Raw genomic sequence first — 17661 nt, forward strand, 5'->3', positions numbered from 1 at the left:
TACATAGGTAAAATCTGGAAGTGGAACATCCCAATATAGTAAAAACTGCTATAAGCGTCCTCTAATATGAGCGACCACCTGTCATTTCTGACCACAATCGTAATGCACGGATTGATTTTATTATATAAACGCTCCGTTATGAGCGACCACCTGCTGAATGCGACCAGTGACTATGATGTCTTGGCAAAATATGCATTTTGACACTGCTATGAACGACCGCATTGCAAAAACGATAAACTCCACCGACCTTTATTTAATCCCCATAAAAACGACCGCTCATACCATTCTAAATTAAAAAACAATTTTTAAAATAAATAGGCTGGCTATTGATGTCTTAAGTTTTTTAGCTATGCCTATAGTGTTTTATAGTTTCTGTTATAAACCAGACTAAAGTATATGTAGATTATTTCCTAGTCTGGTTCCCTGCTTTGTATGCTCCCTGTGCTGTTCTCTGCTATACGTACAGGGGTGAGCAATGCTGGGAGCATAACAAGTTGGGAACCAGACTAATTATTCTCGTACTTAGCATGGCATCCCTATCAATGACTGTACCATGATTAGTAATGATTGTTCTGACAAAAAACAAACATAAAAGGAATTTTTAAAAAAAAGGATTGTTGCTACCAGTGATAGATATTACAGTTCATAAACCAGGTAATGTACATGTCATGAACTGCCACTGTAGTGCCAAAGTAGATGTAGTGTTCGCATATATTGTTTGTCAATAGAGTTAATCTGTATTGCCGGAGTGAATAAGCTATTGTCTATTAAACCAGCAAGAGAGAAACATGTGCAGGATTTGATTGATAGTGTTCAAGACTTGTGATGTTTGTTGTATTTGCTCCTGATGTTAAGTGATTACATCCCAATCACAAAGCTGTCATCTATTCAACTTTTTGGTGAGACAGGGTTACACACTTTGCTTATAGAGTTAATCCCTGTATGTCATCTTTGAATGAAGCCATTGACTTTTGTCTGAGTAAATGGTTCTGTTACTGGATGAGATAATTGTTCCTTTTTATTTCATTAATTGTTAGATATGCAATTCAAATGTATAGATTTTTCATATTTTCATATTTTCCCACCGCCCAGTCAAAACTGTCTTTACATTCGATATTACAATTGAGTAATAATACTTTTAACACCTAGAACCTGAATAACAATGGAAGAAGCTCCAACTAAAAAGAGATAAATTTTAAGGCTGAAGAAAATAATTATTGTAACTGAAAGAAGTGAAAATGAGCAGACCACTCACAAAAAAGCAGTTTAAACGTCGGTAAAACAAATTTAGGTTGTTTTAAAGGAAAACGAGTAATTCAAAAACAATTTCATATGCTAAAATATGTGATATTTAAATGCAAATGTGATTTCATGTTTAATGATAGAAGTATATTTTTGTTGCTATATAGTTTTGTTTTTAGATGAATGCAGACAATATTTTAGCAAGAACTATTAATCAAGGATTGAATATATGTACAGTGATTTGTGGGTTTTTTTTCTTGAAACTGTTCTGAAACTGTACCTTGGAAACTGGTCTTTTTGTACAAATCTGCTATGAGAGACCACCTGTCTTGAGAGGCTGCTTTTTGTCGGCAGAAGGGGCGGTCTCTCATAACAGATTTTACTGTATAGATAAATCAAAGAGATGCTAGATACATGTTAGACCAACAAGAAGATCTCTGCTATTTGCATGACATTACTGGTAGTGCTACAAGTAATGTCAGAAAAAAAGATCTTGGAAATTTTGGGCATATGGAAACTGGAACATGGGCTTGTGGAATTTCAGTCAAGGTTGTGATTTTTTTAAGTCACCAGCCCTGGGCCTGTGTCTACAATATTTTTTTTTGAGCACTGATTATAAATACCTATGTAACAACATCTGAAAAATGAATTTGTTAATTTAAATTATTGACTTGTTTTTACTGAAGGACCAAATAATTAATCTACAGTTTAAATAATGAAATGATTACCTGGCATAAATTGGAAGCCTAATTTCTCTGCTCCATGCCTGAGAAGAAATGCTAATGTTTTGGACAGTCGTACAACATCCTCTTGACTCTAGAAGACAACATGTATAAATCTTGTAATGATCATGGACATCTAGATACAAAAAGGTTCATTTTTAACTGTACATTCTACTTTTCTTAGACAAAACTGCCCTGTTAATTAAATTCAAGTCATGATTGCCTTATTCTTTATTTAGCAGGCATATTCAGTAAACATTTGTCACCCACCTATTGTCATGAGGTCACCAAAAGTGTATGACAATGAAATCTGACTGTAACCTTGGTGACAAAGCCATACAGTTACTCAAAGACATAAAATGTACAAGGTCATATAAACAAAGTTTCATAACTCCATCTCAAGAGTCACAGGATTATAAATTTAGAAAGGTTGTGAAGGAAAGAGAAATTTGTCTTTGAACTTGACATTCAAGACGTAACCGTTACAGTGATATGAGATGCCATAAAACTGAAAACGAAAGGTTTACCGTCATCAATCCCAGTACCTCATACAGCTTTGATATCACTGAGCAGAAACAAAATCTTGAGCTTAACATACTGACCTGTGCCCTTGACCCTGAAGACAGGATTATAAATATTGTATGCAACACATCTTCCAGTGACATTATTCAGATCTATCATGTTTTGTACATTTATTGCACACAGCCATTAAGTTATGAAGCACTGGAAAAATGTGACTGAAACCTAAAATGTGGAGTTGTGACCTTGGTCCTGGATATTGGATTACAATGTGGTACGCAGCTCACCTTCTAGTGATGACACATTAAAAGACCAAGTTTATTCCATCAATGCTTTGTGTGTGTGTGTGTGTGTGTGTGTCTGTGTGTGTGTGTGTTAAATTTTCTGTCAATTATGTCCATGTATAATTACAGTTTATTATCAATTCTGTGTATGTATCTGTGTGTGTGTATCTGTGTGCATGTGTCTGTGTGTGTAAATATGTACATGTACTCTGAATGAAAATATGCATATAATAGAGGGCCACAAGGAGGATTAGTTCCATGCAACTAATTTTTTCACCCTCTTTCTATGAAGTATTATTATTATTATTATTATTACTCCATTTACTTCAAACAGCTCTAAAGTTAAAAGATGGATAGGAAAATATGAAGGAAAACAAAACAAATTGGCATTAACCATAATCTTATAGGTAAGACCCCTGGATTACCTATTTCCAAAACTTATCCATGTTCATCATTTATCAAATTAAAGGCCCTCCATTTGGTATGTACTCATGGAGTGTTTAAAAAACAAAACAAATGCATATGCTTGTATATGGGGTGGGTGGGTGGTGTTACTGATAATGTATGTACGCACTGGAAACGGGGAGGGGGAACCTCAATAATAATTAGTTTAATATGTAACCTGTTTAACTGGCTTCAGTCAGCGTTTGAATTTTAGTCGACACTATACAAACTTTCTAAAGTTAAGCAGCTTATTTCTTTGATGCACCTAGACATTCAACGTCAGTGGACTATCTGTTTTATTAAACAAATTAATATTATTAATTTTTGATCATTTCTGCATGGATTAAATATAGGCCAGTCTATAGAAATTTGAAGAAGTAAGAATGTATACGGGGGGAGGTGTCAAGCTTTGCCAGATTTTTGCGTACATACTAAATGGATAGCTCCTTATGGTATATAAAAGCAGATTCATATTGCGCAAAATTGTTGGAATTCACATTATAAGATTATTTAATAGATTATTATTTAGTTATAGCTGATTTTAAATACAAACGACAAAAGTTCAATGAAACAGTTATAACTTTTACCTTTCAACTGCCAATTTTGTTTCCCACCCATTCAACCATCCCTGTCAAATTTCTTGTACGGATAACATATATTAAACAATTTTCACTGCTCAAACAACAGTGTGTCACCTAAATAAACAATGGTTTCTTACAGCTTTGAGCTGTAACCCAGGTATATAACAGAGTGATCACACTGCAAGTAAATGAAGCATTTGTTTTACTAGATATAATGCATTTGTTTGTCCTCATATTAAGAAATGTCATGTGAACTGATGTGTAAAAATTTTCGCCTTGCCTATACACACCACACTTGAGCAACTCTGCTAGTATAACTTTCAACAGACTTGAAACTTTAAATTGTAAAAGAACAAGAGTACCATGAAAGGCATATTAACAGTCCTCCATGTTATGATTGTTGCAGGAATAAATTTCTTGACACTGTCTTACTAAGTATTATCATCTTTTTTCTTGCCTTTGCAGAAAATACATGTTGCAGTAATGTTTTGAAAGGAAAAGTTAATTAAATGCAAGGTTAGATACAACCAAACATTTAAAATCTTACCAGTAGTAACAATAATCATTATTACAGTGATTATAGGAGACATTAGAAATTTCTTAATTTTATTAGGCTTTATGTTTCTTCTTTTTTTGTTCATGTGCTCTCTAAATTCCTTGGGTGAACAATAGTTTAATTTATCGAATGGCAGGATCTTTGTATTTACTTGTTCATTTTTGATGTACCCTTAAAACTGAATGTTTTAACCAGTCAGTAGCATTTAGTGTAGAGGCCGACCGAAATTCGGTTTCGGCGCCGAAAGTTGGCAAATGGCCTCTTTCGGCATAGTTTCGGTTTCAGCCGAAGCCAAAAAGTTAGCTTTCGGTTTCGGCCGAAACTGATATTGACTTTCGGTCATCAGCCGAATATCTATGTTAACTTTCAGAATGCAACGCTAGTGCTTCGTCTATTACTCTGCTTGTCGGCTGGTCAGTCGGCGCTAGGCAATTCTAGGCACTGTTGCATTTCAGTCTACTCGCGTGTTGAATACAGAGATTTTGAAGTCTGACAATATGGATAATTTCAGTTAGTTAAACTGTAGTGAATTAATCTGTGTGAAGTAGAAAATTGAAGTTAATAATAAAAGGATTAGTTAATCACAGCAAAGAATGTCGAAAAATGCAGTGTGGGATTACTTCACAAAAATCAATTCTGATGCAAGCAAGGCGCAGTGCAAAGAATGCAACAAACTGTTATCACTTGGCAGCGATAAACCAAGACTTCAGACAGTTTCAGGCTTGAAAGGTCATCTGGCCAGCTGCCACAAGGAGCTCCATGGTACGTATCTCAAGAGGCACATGAACGATGGAGCAGAGCGTGCCTCAAAAAAGATGATGATGGAAGAGAAAGCGACTAAACATGCATTACCGAATTTTGTGCAGACATCCTTGACATCAATAGTCGAGAGCTGAATGGTCTGGCCTGATGACCACGTTGCAGTTTAGTGAATTGATAAGTGCATCATGGACTTGATCGTTGTCGACATGTTACCCTACTCAGTTGTTGAAGGTGAGGCATTCAAAAGACTGAACATTTGTGATCCACTCAGTGCTCATCGCTACAAGGTAATAAGCGAAAAATACTACCGAACAACGCTGATGCCTGCCATATATGAGAAAGTCATGAAACACGTGAAAAATATGTTGCAGGAGGCCACCTGGATATCGTTTACTACAGATGGATGGAGCAATCCAAAAAAATCATGTTCCTTACTAAGCTTCACGGGTCATTTCATTCATGATGCTATGTGGCATGGCGTAAAGTTATCTTGAGTGCGATGGTGCTGGAAGAAGATCATGATGGAAATTATCTTGCATCGAAACTTGGTGAAGCCATGACGAAATGGGAGATCGCGGAGAAGATTCATGTTGGAGTGCGCTACAATGCCGCCAACATGAAAATGGCAATGAGTCACAGACATCACTGATAATGGCTGCGTGTCCCACACATTGCAGTTGGTTCTGCATGACGCCTTGTTCACGCAGACATCAGTAGAAGCTGTTGTCAAGAAGGCTCGCAAGATTGTTACTCACTTTAAGCATAGTGAACAGGCATGCCATCATCTCGTGGAACACCAGCAAACAGTTAAATCCCCAGAACATTCCCTACTGCAAGACCCTGAGACTAGATGGAATAGTACATATTTTATGCTGGAGCGGCTGGTCGAACAGCGTGGCGGAATCGACAGTCTCTCAATCGCCATGTGGGAACTGGCTGGAATAGTTGTTAAAATTCTTAAACCATTTTACACTGCAATGCAGGAGATTTGTGCTGATGATGCATGCATTTCTGTTGTAATACCACTTGTCTCAAATTTGAAGAACATGCTCAACACTACAGCAGCAGACCATGGCCTCAAGCAAATGAAAGCAGCGCTGCGTGATGCAATGACCCATCGATTCTCTGATATCAGTTCCTCAGCACCCTTCCTTGCTGTGACGCTGCTTGACCCACGCTTCAAGGATACATATTTCAATGTGCAGGAGGCAGTGGCAGCGAAGAAAATGGTTCTGGACTTTCTACGCTCAGTCCAAGAATCCGCTATGAACAATATGACTGTGCCATCCGCAGCTACAATTGACAACGCTGAGCCAGGACTTGAAAGCAGCGAGATTTCCGAATCAGATGCTCAAGAGGGGGCTGATTTGTGGGCTGCGCATGACAGACAACCTGCTTACGTGAACCCATCACACAATGTCGACAGTTAAACGGATGCCGTACCGCCGTACGAACAGCAGTTGATTGATTACTTAAAGGAACCGTGTCTGCCTCGAATGACCACTGACGTATATGTGTACTGGCATTGCAGTCAGTACCCACTTTTGGAAGCCGCAGCTTGCAAATACTTGTCTGCGCCGCCGACCAGCGTGGCCAGTGAACAGCTGTTTAGTGCAGCAGGACAGTTGTATGCAGACCGACGCAGCAACCTGCTGGGTAAGAATGCAAAAAAACTGTTGTTTCTGAACTACAACATTCGTTTGTTTGGATATAATTACTAAGTAACACCTAAAGATCTGACATTTAGCGAATTCCCTTACTGAAGGCTCTGAATGATTACTTAAATTTGTTTTTAATTAGTGTAGCTTTGCATCATGACCCAGGCCTATTTAATAAATCTTGTGTTCGGCAACTTCAGTTTCGGCCAAAGGTGTAGTTAAACTTTCGGTTTCGGCTTTGGTTTTGGCCAAAAGTCAATTTATAACTTTTGGTCTGGTTTCGTTTTCAGCCGAAATCAGAAATTTAGTTTCAGACGGCCTCTAATTTAGTGTACCTATGGAATTGGTCCTTTCAAGAATATAACCTACTGCAAAAATGGAAACATGGATTTCCTACCCTATTTTTAGAAATAAACTACAACAATGTTATAAAATTATTAACTGACAGCAGTTATAATTGATCATAAACTTTCTGAGAACAGTGCAAGCGTTTTTGCAGACTCAAATTCAATGCAATCCTATCTCATGTTAATTATTTTCATTTCTTGGATAATGAAGTGGAAAAATCTTCATGTCATAAAGTAACAAAAAGTTGACTATACTTTGGCTGCAAAAGACAATTTATGTTAAAAATGGTAATCTATTTAATCATATCTCACCTGCATATTAAAACATTAATTCATGAGTGTACTCACTGCTGCAAATAATTCAGTTACAATACACAAACATCTTTATGAATCAACACTTAGTGTTAATTAGTGCTGACCTGCTACACACTGTGTAGTCTAAGCTTGGGGCACTGGTTTAATGCTGCTTATGATCATATGAAATAATGAAATTAAATCAAAATACTTAAGCTAAAGCTTATGTCCACAGGAAACAAAGCAGTTCAAATAAAAAAAAAGAATGCCTTTATTACTGTTTATGTATCACCGCATGGTGTTCATGAGTGGATAATATGAGCCTTAGGTGTAGATTTATTGCCACTTGTGATTCAAGAAACTAAATCAAACATATAAGCAACTGTCTTTGTGAGACATGAAAAAAGGCAAACTGTAACCGATAAAATGGCAAGTTGTTCAAATAAAGATATGGCTGGATGTATAAAGCAAATTGATTCAGGAAAAAACTGACTGGCTCAGACATAAAACATAATGGAATTACACCATCCTAAAATGGTCTGTTGAAAATAATATAGTAATGAAATAAGGCAGAAACCTTAATGATGATTCTAAAAATTAAAACCTCTTTAAAGGCATCATCAATATAAAGCTGCATGTCATATTTGGCTGAATCCCAATCACCATAATGCTGAAGAAAGTCAGAAGGATGGACTACCATGAGCCATAACTCTTATAAATGATGTTGTGGAATGTTAGGAACTCATTCAAGGTTTTAACAATATAAAGGTGTGCAACAAATCTTGCTGAAATTTAAAAGTTCTTAGTAAAGATATGCTGCTGAAACAAAACTTAAGAGAATGGGAAATCAGGGACCTTAACTCCTCTTAAGGAGATTATCGAATGCTTGAAATCAAACTCATTCATAGTCTCATTAATATAAAACTGTATCCCAAATTTGGCTTGAAGACCAACAGAAAATTTATGCTGTAGAAACCAGAGTCAGGTGGCCAGGCAATCAGAAGCCATAACTCCTGTAATGATGCTATGATATATTGAAAATCAGAATCATTCAAGGACATATCTATACAAAGCAGCATACTAAATTTTGGTTGAAATACAAAAAATCTTTGTGAAGCCATGTTGCAGACACAAAGTTAACAGGATGGGCAATCAGGGACCATAACTCAGTAAGATGGAAATTAAATTCTTTCACAGTCATATCAATATAAAATAACACATCGGGTTAAAGTCCATGAACACTTGTTAATGTTGAGTCACAGGAACTGAATGATAGGCAATCACCAGTCATAAGGGCTGGAAATAAAACTCTTTTGAGATATCATCAATATAAAGTTGCACACTATACATGTATTTGATTAAATTCAATAATTCTCAATAAAGTTATATTGCAGAAACCAAATTACTAACAGATGGAAAATATCATTGCTTTTGTGCTTTGCCAACTTGGATTAGTGGGGCCCTAATTATTACAACCAAATACTATTCTTTTTAAATGATCAACCACATTTTTTACCTTTTCTGATTTGTTGTTGTTGTTGTGGGGTTTAACGCCATTTTTCAGCACATGATAGTCTATGCATGGTGGCCAGTATAAATGGTGGAGGAAGAACCCGGAAAAATACCAGAAGAACCACCGACCCACAAGAAGCTACTGGCAAGCTTTCTCACATACCCACATTGGCCGAATCTAGACTAGAACCCACGCAGACAGAGGTGAGATGGCAGTGATTCGTAATGGAGGGCCCCTTTTCTGATTTGTGTATACAGGAATGACATTTTCAAGGTCTGTTTATTAAAATTATTTAACAAAACTTACAAATTTGACCTGTATTGACAGGTTTGACTGTAATCAAACTACAAAAAAGATACAATTCCATTATAAGCCATGAGATCAACATTAGTCACTGAGGAAGGCAATGTAATACTGCCCAAAATTTAGAGTTCTAAAGATATTTATTCTCTGAGAACGGGAAATTACTAATGACTATTAAATAGGATGGTAAACACATAAAAGGTACATTACCAATGTATTCCAGTTTCCAACACTGTGCTCTTGGTTATGTGAAACAAACTGCATTTGTTGATTATTTGTCCTTTGATATGGATGAGTCTGGGTTGCACTTTGTGTCTTGTTTTTAGAGGGCCATTTTCTGCTTGCTTGAGGCTGCTTATTGTGCATGTAGTCTTCAATCTCTGAATATCCTTGACCTATATGACCTAGACCTCGACTTTGACCCATCTCTTGTTGATTATTTGTCCTTTGATATGGATGAGTCTGGGTTGCACTTTGTGTCTTGTTTTTAGGGGACCATTTTCTGCTTGCTTGATGCTGCTTATTGTGCATGTAGTCTTCAATCTCTGAATATCCTTGACCTACAAGACCTAGACCTCGACCTTGACCCATGTTTTGTGAGTAGTGTCCTCTGTGATTAATAGATTGATCCATTCTTGAGCCTCAACAAAACTGCTTGCTGTCCTGAAAAATACACTGGTATATTCAAATAATAGCTTGGAAAACTTGGCTTTTGTTATTGTTGAAATAGTGACAAATAAAATATGCTTTAGTGTGCAATATACCTTTTCCACTAATTAAACACTTTCTCAAAAGTACACAAATATGAAACAAAATATACACTGACATGTTTTGTAGCACTGCTTATTCAATCATTTAAAAAATTAAAATTTTCATATCTACATCTTGCTCTAATTTCATTGACTTTGAACAACAATAAAAATCTTTATTTGATAACTGAAAATATTTATGAATGCATATTCATTGTTAGAGCAAAACAAGTGGGAGAGTGATGTTGTCAAGAAGAGACTTAATAAGTCTTTGATCGAGATAAGTAAGATCTGAAAATGGATACCATACTGTCATGACTAAGTAAAAATGAGAAAGTTATACAGAAAAAGAGTATCATATGTTTTTGTCTTTTATGATTCGCTTGGTATTACATGTACACCCCAAAACAAGCAGGCAGATTTAGCACTGTGATGGAGAGTAAGGATTTCATCATGTACAAAAAAATCAAACTCTGATATTAGAGAGTCCATACTTCCAAGAACTACTTCCAGTTTCTGGTCCTAGACACGCTCTTTTAAAAATCTGGTCCTGGATCGGACTCATTCCAATCTCAAGGAATCTGAAAACGATTTATCTCAAGACTTACATTTTTTGCTTCTGACATCTTTAAACATATGTTTCACTGGCAATTTGTTCTCTGTCAGTTTTATTAAGGTTAAATATGTCTCAAAAAACCATTGTTATGAGAGACAAACTGCTATGAGAAACAAACTGCCCTGAGAGACTAGATCTTCAGTGCACAGATTCTATGTTTGATATAGTGTTATGAGCTGTCAAAATGGTCAACTTGTCTTGATCTTGAGAGGTCATGAATATCTGGCAATAGGTTCTACTGTATTTGCAAACATTGCTGGCAATATCAGAGAAAAACCACATGGCAGCAAATTCTACAATTGATACTCTGCCCCACAAAAATTCACGATTTCTGGCAGCATGCAACTATTTAATTTGATTATGTGGAATAATTTTTAAACCAGGTGTAAAGTTGAACTCCTCTTCCATTAATCTCTTACAGTCACACACAGTTTACTACTTACATACAAGATGGCATATGTGTATGGACAGGAGGGTTAAACTCTCAAGATGAAGGGTGTCTTCTGTTCATCCCATCACTCACTGAAGTCTCCTGTGTATGCTAAATTATTATTGAATTATTTTCCCTTTTTTTCATACTTTTCATCCAGTATAGTATATTTATGGTAATAATGCCTGTGATCACATGTCTGTGAATTGTCTTAAGCAGGCAAGACAATTTAGTTCCTAATTTCAAGCAGCAAAAAAAATATAAAACAATATCTCTTTCATTCTGAACTCCTCTTCCACTCTTCCATTAATCTCTTACAATCACACACTGTTTACTACTTACATACAAGATGGCATATGTGTGTGTGTGTGTATATATATATATATATATATATATATATATATATATATATATATATATATATATATATATATATGAAGAACCTGGACAGGAGGGTTAAACTCTCAAGATGAAGGGTGTCTTCTGTTCATCCCATCACTCAATGAAATCTCCCATGTATGCTAAATTATTAAATTATTATTTAATTTTTTTCTCCTTTTTTCATACTTTTCATCCAGTATAGTATATTTATGGTAATACTGCCTGTGATCACGTCTGTCAACTGTCTTAAGCAGGCATGACAATTTAGTTCCTGATTTCAAGCAGTACAAAACAATTAATATCTCTTTCATTCTGTTGGCAGGAACAGCTGTCTTCAGTTTTTGAAGTTTGTCAACATGGATTATATTATGTGTGGTCAGAAGTAATTCCAAAAGGATTAAAAAATTAATTGATTATGGTTTGATAACTAAAGATCTCAATCAGCATGAAACAGAGTCAGTTTGGCTTTGGTGCTCAAAGTTTGTTTACCTGTCCAAGTGTGCATTATCTCCCAATGCTAACATGCCAAAATCTTAGCAACTGAAATATCATGCAAAATTCAATGATGGATGGAAATGTGAATTTTTGTGGTTGGAATCAAGTTCAAAGGACATGCATATGCATTCTGACCTTTCTGAAAATCCAATTTAAAAATCTACTATGGTGTCAAAAACAAAATTACACATTGTGTAGCATATTAAATGCTGCAACAGATACAAATACACCGTTACTGAAATCTTTGTTTGTCAAATCTGAATTAAATGTGGATACAAGTGCTAAGAAACAGTTGCCAAACATAATCTCCCATTCACAGTAGTGATCACTTTTCAGATGTAGTCAATATTAATGTACCATGATCCAGAAGTTACACAAAAGATCTCATACACACAGAAAATAAATTTCTCACAAAGTGACCGAAGCTATAGGCTTTCATTGGGAAATATATAAAGTCAAAGATATATTCTGCAATAAAAAAAATTCACCACCATCATTGAAAAACCTGCCTCTTTTGAAGTAAAATCTCCAACCCAATGTAAACCTCCCAATTTGTCCTAAGCTGATTTCTCTGTTCTGTCACTTGTATGAGATGGTGACAACTGCATTCCAATTATAATTTTTATCAAGTGGAAAGGGGATTATGAACAGACAGCAATGACATTAGACGATCAGTTTCTTTAAGTCAGCATTACACACTTGCATATGTCCATTTAAAACCTTACAAATGACTTTCAATTAATTCTATTTATTTCTGTCCAACATTTTGTTTGAAATTTCCTCACATAAGGTCAAACATATGATAAACCACATTAGTCACATACATGTATTGCCCATTCCTTCCATTCAAGTCCACTGTTCTTCAAACTTTGCATCCCATTGCAAGAATCCAAAATAACATGGGATCATCCTTGCATGTTTATGGAAGGCTGCATTCCACATGCCGGCATTGTAGAGAGCATGATCTATGTGATTTACGGCAGTCTCCTCGTCTCAGAGAACAATATTAAGTCTCTATTAGGTCTCTTAAAGCCTGAATTTTAGGTTATCACTTATCGATAATTTATTTTTTGGATAATTTAATTGCATGCAATTTGATATATTTTTCATGATCGTACACTACAACATGGATAATGTTTCAGAGGAATAAAAATGATACATTATGCATATCATTGTTATCTCCCTTATTGACTGTAAGTTACACCATACATGACATTGCAAGAAATGAACCTAAAATTTGTAGTGCTTGTGTATGAAAATTAAGAAAAGATTTATTGTGAAATGTTATATTAGTTCCAAATCTTGATGCAAATATAAATACAAGTGATTTAATAATTACTCATAGTAGGTTTAAAATAATGATTTAATCATTTTTTTTCGCTTGGGTATTTTTGTTCCCAACTGAGGCTCACTTTTCTTACTTGTTTGTGTAGGTCAAATAAACTATAAGCATCTAAATTATTCATCCTTTTATTTCAGATAGGAATGCATACTGCCTCACCTGATGTTTTGGTGCTTGTAAGGGATGTTATAGTACAGATGCCATTGGACTGTCCTTGGACCCAAGGTGTGCTGCCTCCATATATTTGTCTAAGGTCATCAAACTTTCTCTTCTCATTTTTTTTTTCTATGTGGCTTTTGATACCTTTATCATAAGCTATATCTCCTTTTTAGATCCATACTTGCCTCCTGTTTTAACTCCATCTGACTTGCTAAATTTATTGTTTATCTTTGGCATTTTTCTGTATTTTATTCCCCTTAATTTCACCCCAATTCCACCATAACTGCTCCAAAGCTGTGATACACTATATTCAAACCTGCCACCTTGAGTGTAATGAAAATCAGGATGCCAAAGGAAAAAAATCAGGATTTCGCAAAAAAACAAATCAGGATCAGTGTTTGCAACCATATACTGTACAATCACTAATTAATAACCTAACTCTAATTAACATCACCTCCCCTTTTTTAAAAGATGAAGTGTAACCTCAGTACAGAAGGTCCTAGGGGTTCAGGTTTGGTATTACAACTCCAATTGATCATGTTCCTGGGAAAATGTGTTTATCTATTGATCATTTTAACTGTGCTGATATTTAAAATAACTGACTTCAGTGGCTGTAGAGTGTGGAATTTCTGCATCACTTTTGCCCTCTTTCCACAGCCATTGTTAATCAAATGGTATTTTCAAAACATTCTTGGCATTTGTAAAAATTGGTATTTTTGGGGTGAAAATTGGGAATATCGGGATAAATATATAATAATTATATCTGATGATAGATTGGCTTATTGCATTAATTCGTGGCCCCCTATAATTGTTTTCAAAAGCAAGACATGTAACTGGTGAATTATGAAAGAGTTGTATTTTTTGTTTTTTTTATTTTTAAAAAATGTGATAGAGATCACTGAAAATGCAACTGATGTGACTGGACAACTCTTACCCCTGCTTAGTTCCAGCAGAGTTCTCTCTCTTAAATGCAATGAAGTACCTAGTTGTGTTCTTGTCAAATTGACAAAGATTGTTCCCTATGATAGCATGTGACACATGTGCTGAGGTAGAACAGAAAGAATATTTATTTCACCAAACATCAGCATTAAAGTCTGTGGAAAAAACAATTGGCACAGTGATGCCTGAAAGCACTGACTACCTGGCTCTATTTAGAGATCAGAATAAAAAACCAGTTTTGTTACATGAACACATATATAATCTATCCTCATTAAAGTCTGTGGTGCCTATTAAAATTTGAAAGAGAAAAAGAAACTGCTGTTTAACACAAAACAGTCTGGGAATTTGGTAACACTAGGTTAGGAATTTCAATCCTCCAGCTTGTAGCTAATATTTTAAAGTGTGTGTAGGTGGCTTTCTCTACTAAATATCTGGTTCCATAATCTGAGATTCTACTTTTGCACTTTACATTTGAAAATATTTCTTTTCTCTTTCTCTCAAAAGGCTTTTCGGTGTCTTATTTTCAATAAATTTGATGTGCATGTTTACATGTACTTAGATTTACTATCTGAAACTGATTTTGTCTATACTCGTTTCAGAATGATAACCTATGATTTTAACATTAGTAATGATCAAATTATGTATTTCCAACTTTTGTGTATCACAACTGTTGCTTCCACAGAAAATAGTATATACAGTGGTTCCTTGACTTACGAGTGTCCCAACTAACAAGTTTTTCAAGATACGAGCCATCTCTCGGCCGATTTTTTGCTTTGAGTTGAGAGCTAAAATTTGGGTTACAAGCCAGCTTCAGATACCCCACCGCTAGTTGGCACAGCAAACGCCACAGTGAAAGTCGCAACATCCACCCAGCATCCCATGTCTCACTTGTTCACTTTAAGCGGTTAGCTCGCAGTGGAAGCATCAGTGTTGTGCTTGCATTTGTGCTTGCAGTTATTTTGCAAAACTTTGTTTTTCCAACCATGGATCCAAAGAAAGTGAGTGTGAAGGACAGTGCTGAGGAGAAGAAGCGGATGATGTGCATTGAATTAAATAAAGAAATTATCGAAAAATATGACCAAGGTGTGCGTGTAGTCGACTTGGCGAAGCAGTACAAGTGTAGCACTTCTATGATCTGCACCATACTGAAGCAAAAGGAGTCGATAAAGGCTATAATGCCAGCCAAGGGCGTTAAAATAATTTCTAAACAGCAGACATCTATCCATGAAAATATGGAGAAGCTGCTGATGGTGTGGTTGACGGAGAAGCAGCTCGCAGGAGATACCGTGACAGAGGCTATAATCTGCGAGAAGGCATGAGCTATTTACGCTGATTTGCTGCAGCAGACCCCAGGCACTTTGACAGACGAGGCATTGGGCGAGCCGTTTAAAGCCAGTCGGGGCTGGTTTGAGAATTTTAAAAAGAGGACCGGCATTCACTCCGTTGTCAGGCATGGTGAGGCAGCGAGCGCGGATATGAAGGCAGCTGAGGATTACCTCAAAACTTTTGCTGGAATTATAGCAGTAGAAGGATACATCCCCCAGCAAGTCTTCAACTGTGACAAGACAGGACTCTTCTGGAAGAAGATGCCAAGGAGGACTTATATAACGGCAGAGGAGAAGAGGATGCCAGGCCACAAACCCATGAAGGATAGGCTAACCCTCACACTGTGCGCCAATGGGAGCGGTGACTGCAAGATTAAGCCGCTACTCATTTATCATTCAGAAAACCCCAGAGCCTTTAAGTCACATAAGATTCTGAAAGAAAAACTGCAGGTTATGTGGAGGGTAAACCCAAGGGCATGGGTCACCAGGCAGTTCTTTGTGGAGTGGGTGAATTTGGTCTTTGGTCCTGATGTTAAGAAATATCTCCAGGAAAATAACCTACCCCTGCAAGCCCTTCTCATCCTGGACAATGCACCTGCTCACCCACCTAACCTCGAAGATGACATCCTTGAAGAGTTCAAGTTTATAAAGGTTCTCTACCTTCCACCCAACACCACCCCTATCCTGCAGCCCATGGACCAGCAGGTGATTTCTAATTTCAAGAAGCACTTCACCAAGCACCTGTTCCGCCGCTGCTTTGAGGTGACGGAGAGCACAAACCTCACCCTTCGAGAGTTTTGGAAGGACCACTATAACATCGTGATATGCCTCAGAATTATCAGTATGGCCTGGCAAGGTGTTACAAAGAGGACCTTGACTTCTGCGTGGAAGAAGCTGTGGCGTGAAGTTGTGTCTGAAACGGACTCTGAAAGACTTGAACCCGAAACAGCAGCAGTGGAGGAGATTGTATCCCTCTGCAAGTCCATGGGCCTGGACATGGATGAAGGTGACATCAGTGAGCTCATCAAGGAGCACTCCAAGGAACTGACAATGGAGGAGCTAAAGGAGCTACAGACGCAGCAGCACATGGAGGTTTTGCAGGAAATAGGTGATACGGAGGAGGCAGAGGAGGTTATCTCTACAAGTGAGATAAAGGAAATGTTGGGAATGTGGGAGAAACTTTCAGACTTTATTCAAAAGAAACACCCAGAAAAAGTTGCAACTGGGCGTGCGACGGCTCTTTTTAATGACACTTGCCTAACTCATTTCAGAAACATTCTGAAACAGAGGATAAAACAGACCTCATTGGACAGGATTTTATCGAAAACCCCTGCAGATGAAAGTGAGAAAAGCGTGGCGAAAAGGGCAAAAATCAGCGAATAAGATTCAGTTATTCACTTCAGCCTTTCTCCTCCACCTCCATCAGCATATTCAAGTCTCCACGGTAAATGCTGTACATTATACTTAATAAAACCAGTTTATTGCAGTACATTGTATTGTATTATGTTTTTATACAATATTCGTTATTTATAAGTACATTTTTCCTATTTAAAAACATGTAACAAAAAAATTGCGGTGTTTTTTGGGGATCCAAAATGGATTAATGGCATTTCAATTCATTTCAATGGGGAAAATTGATTTGACATACAAATAATTTGAGTTACGAGCTCCGTCACATAACGAATTAAACTCGTAAGTCAAGGAACCACTGTATCAGAAAGGTATGATTGTGCACCAGGAATACATGTATATCTGCTTTGTTTTGTTACTCACTTTATTTTCTTAAAATTTATGCTTTGAGCATACTGATGTGTACTCTTGTCATCTAGCTCTTTTCACATCTTCAGTGTATAACAATGAAATGACTATTCATATTTACCTCACTGCATATATTTACTAATTTTAATGTTGCATATGCAGTACACATTCTGCTTTGTTAACCAAGGTATTTTGTGACTGATATTTCATATTTTATTTTAAGTTTTCAATTGTACATCTTT

The 17661-nt window shown here is 36.5% G+C and overlaps 2 protein-coding genes across 3 annotated transcripts in view; one reads left to right on the plus strand and one right to left on the minus strand.

Annotated features, from left to right (window-relative positions):
- LOC149808370 (uncharacterized) overlaps positions 1-17661 on the minus strand; it is a 71415-nt gene that overhangs the window by 43112 nt on the left and 10642 nt on the right. For both annotated transcript variants that reach the window (XM_089976290.1, XM_089976298.1), the window contains exons 2-3: positions 9436-9888; positions 1971-2058 (exon numbers count right to left, since the gene is read on the minus strand). In XM_089976290.1, coding sequence (XP_089832416.1) covers positions 1971-2058; positions 9436-9858 — 511 coding nt within the window. In that variant the 5' untranslated portion in view covers positions 9859-9888. The remainder of the gene's footprint in view (positions 1-1970; positions 2059-9435; positions 9889-17661) is intronic.
- Positions 15320-15655, plus strand: LOC149808371 (putative CENPB DNA-binding domain-containing protein 1). The gene has a single exon (XM_089967678.1). It carries the CDS (start codon positions 15320-15322, stop codon positions 15653-15655), a length of 336 nt encoding a protein of 111 aa, XP_089823804.1.

The sequence above is a fragment of the Sinohyriopsis cumingii genome, chromosome 1, assembly GCF_028554795.1.
Source record: "Sinohyriopsis cumingii isolate HCF-2022 chromosome 1, ASM2855479v2, whole genome shotgun sequence".
Taxonomy (NCBI): Eukaryota; Metazoa; Mollusca; class Bivalvia; order Unionida; family Unionidae; genus Sinohyriopsis; species Sinohyriopsis cumingii.

What these genes read in the sequence shown, in the direction of transcription:
- LOC149808371 (XM_089967678.1), top strand. Translation starts at nt 15,320, where the DNA reads ATGGATCCAAAGAAAGTGAGTGTGAAGGACAGTGCTGAGGAGAAGAAG.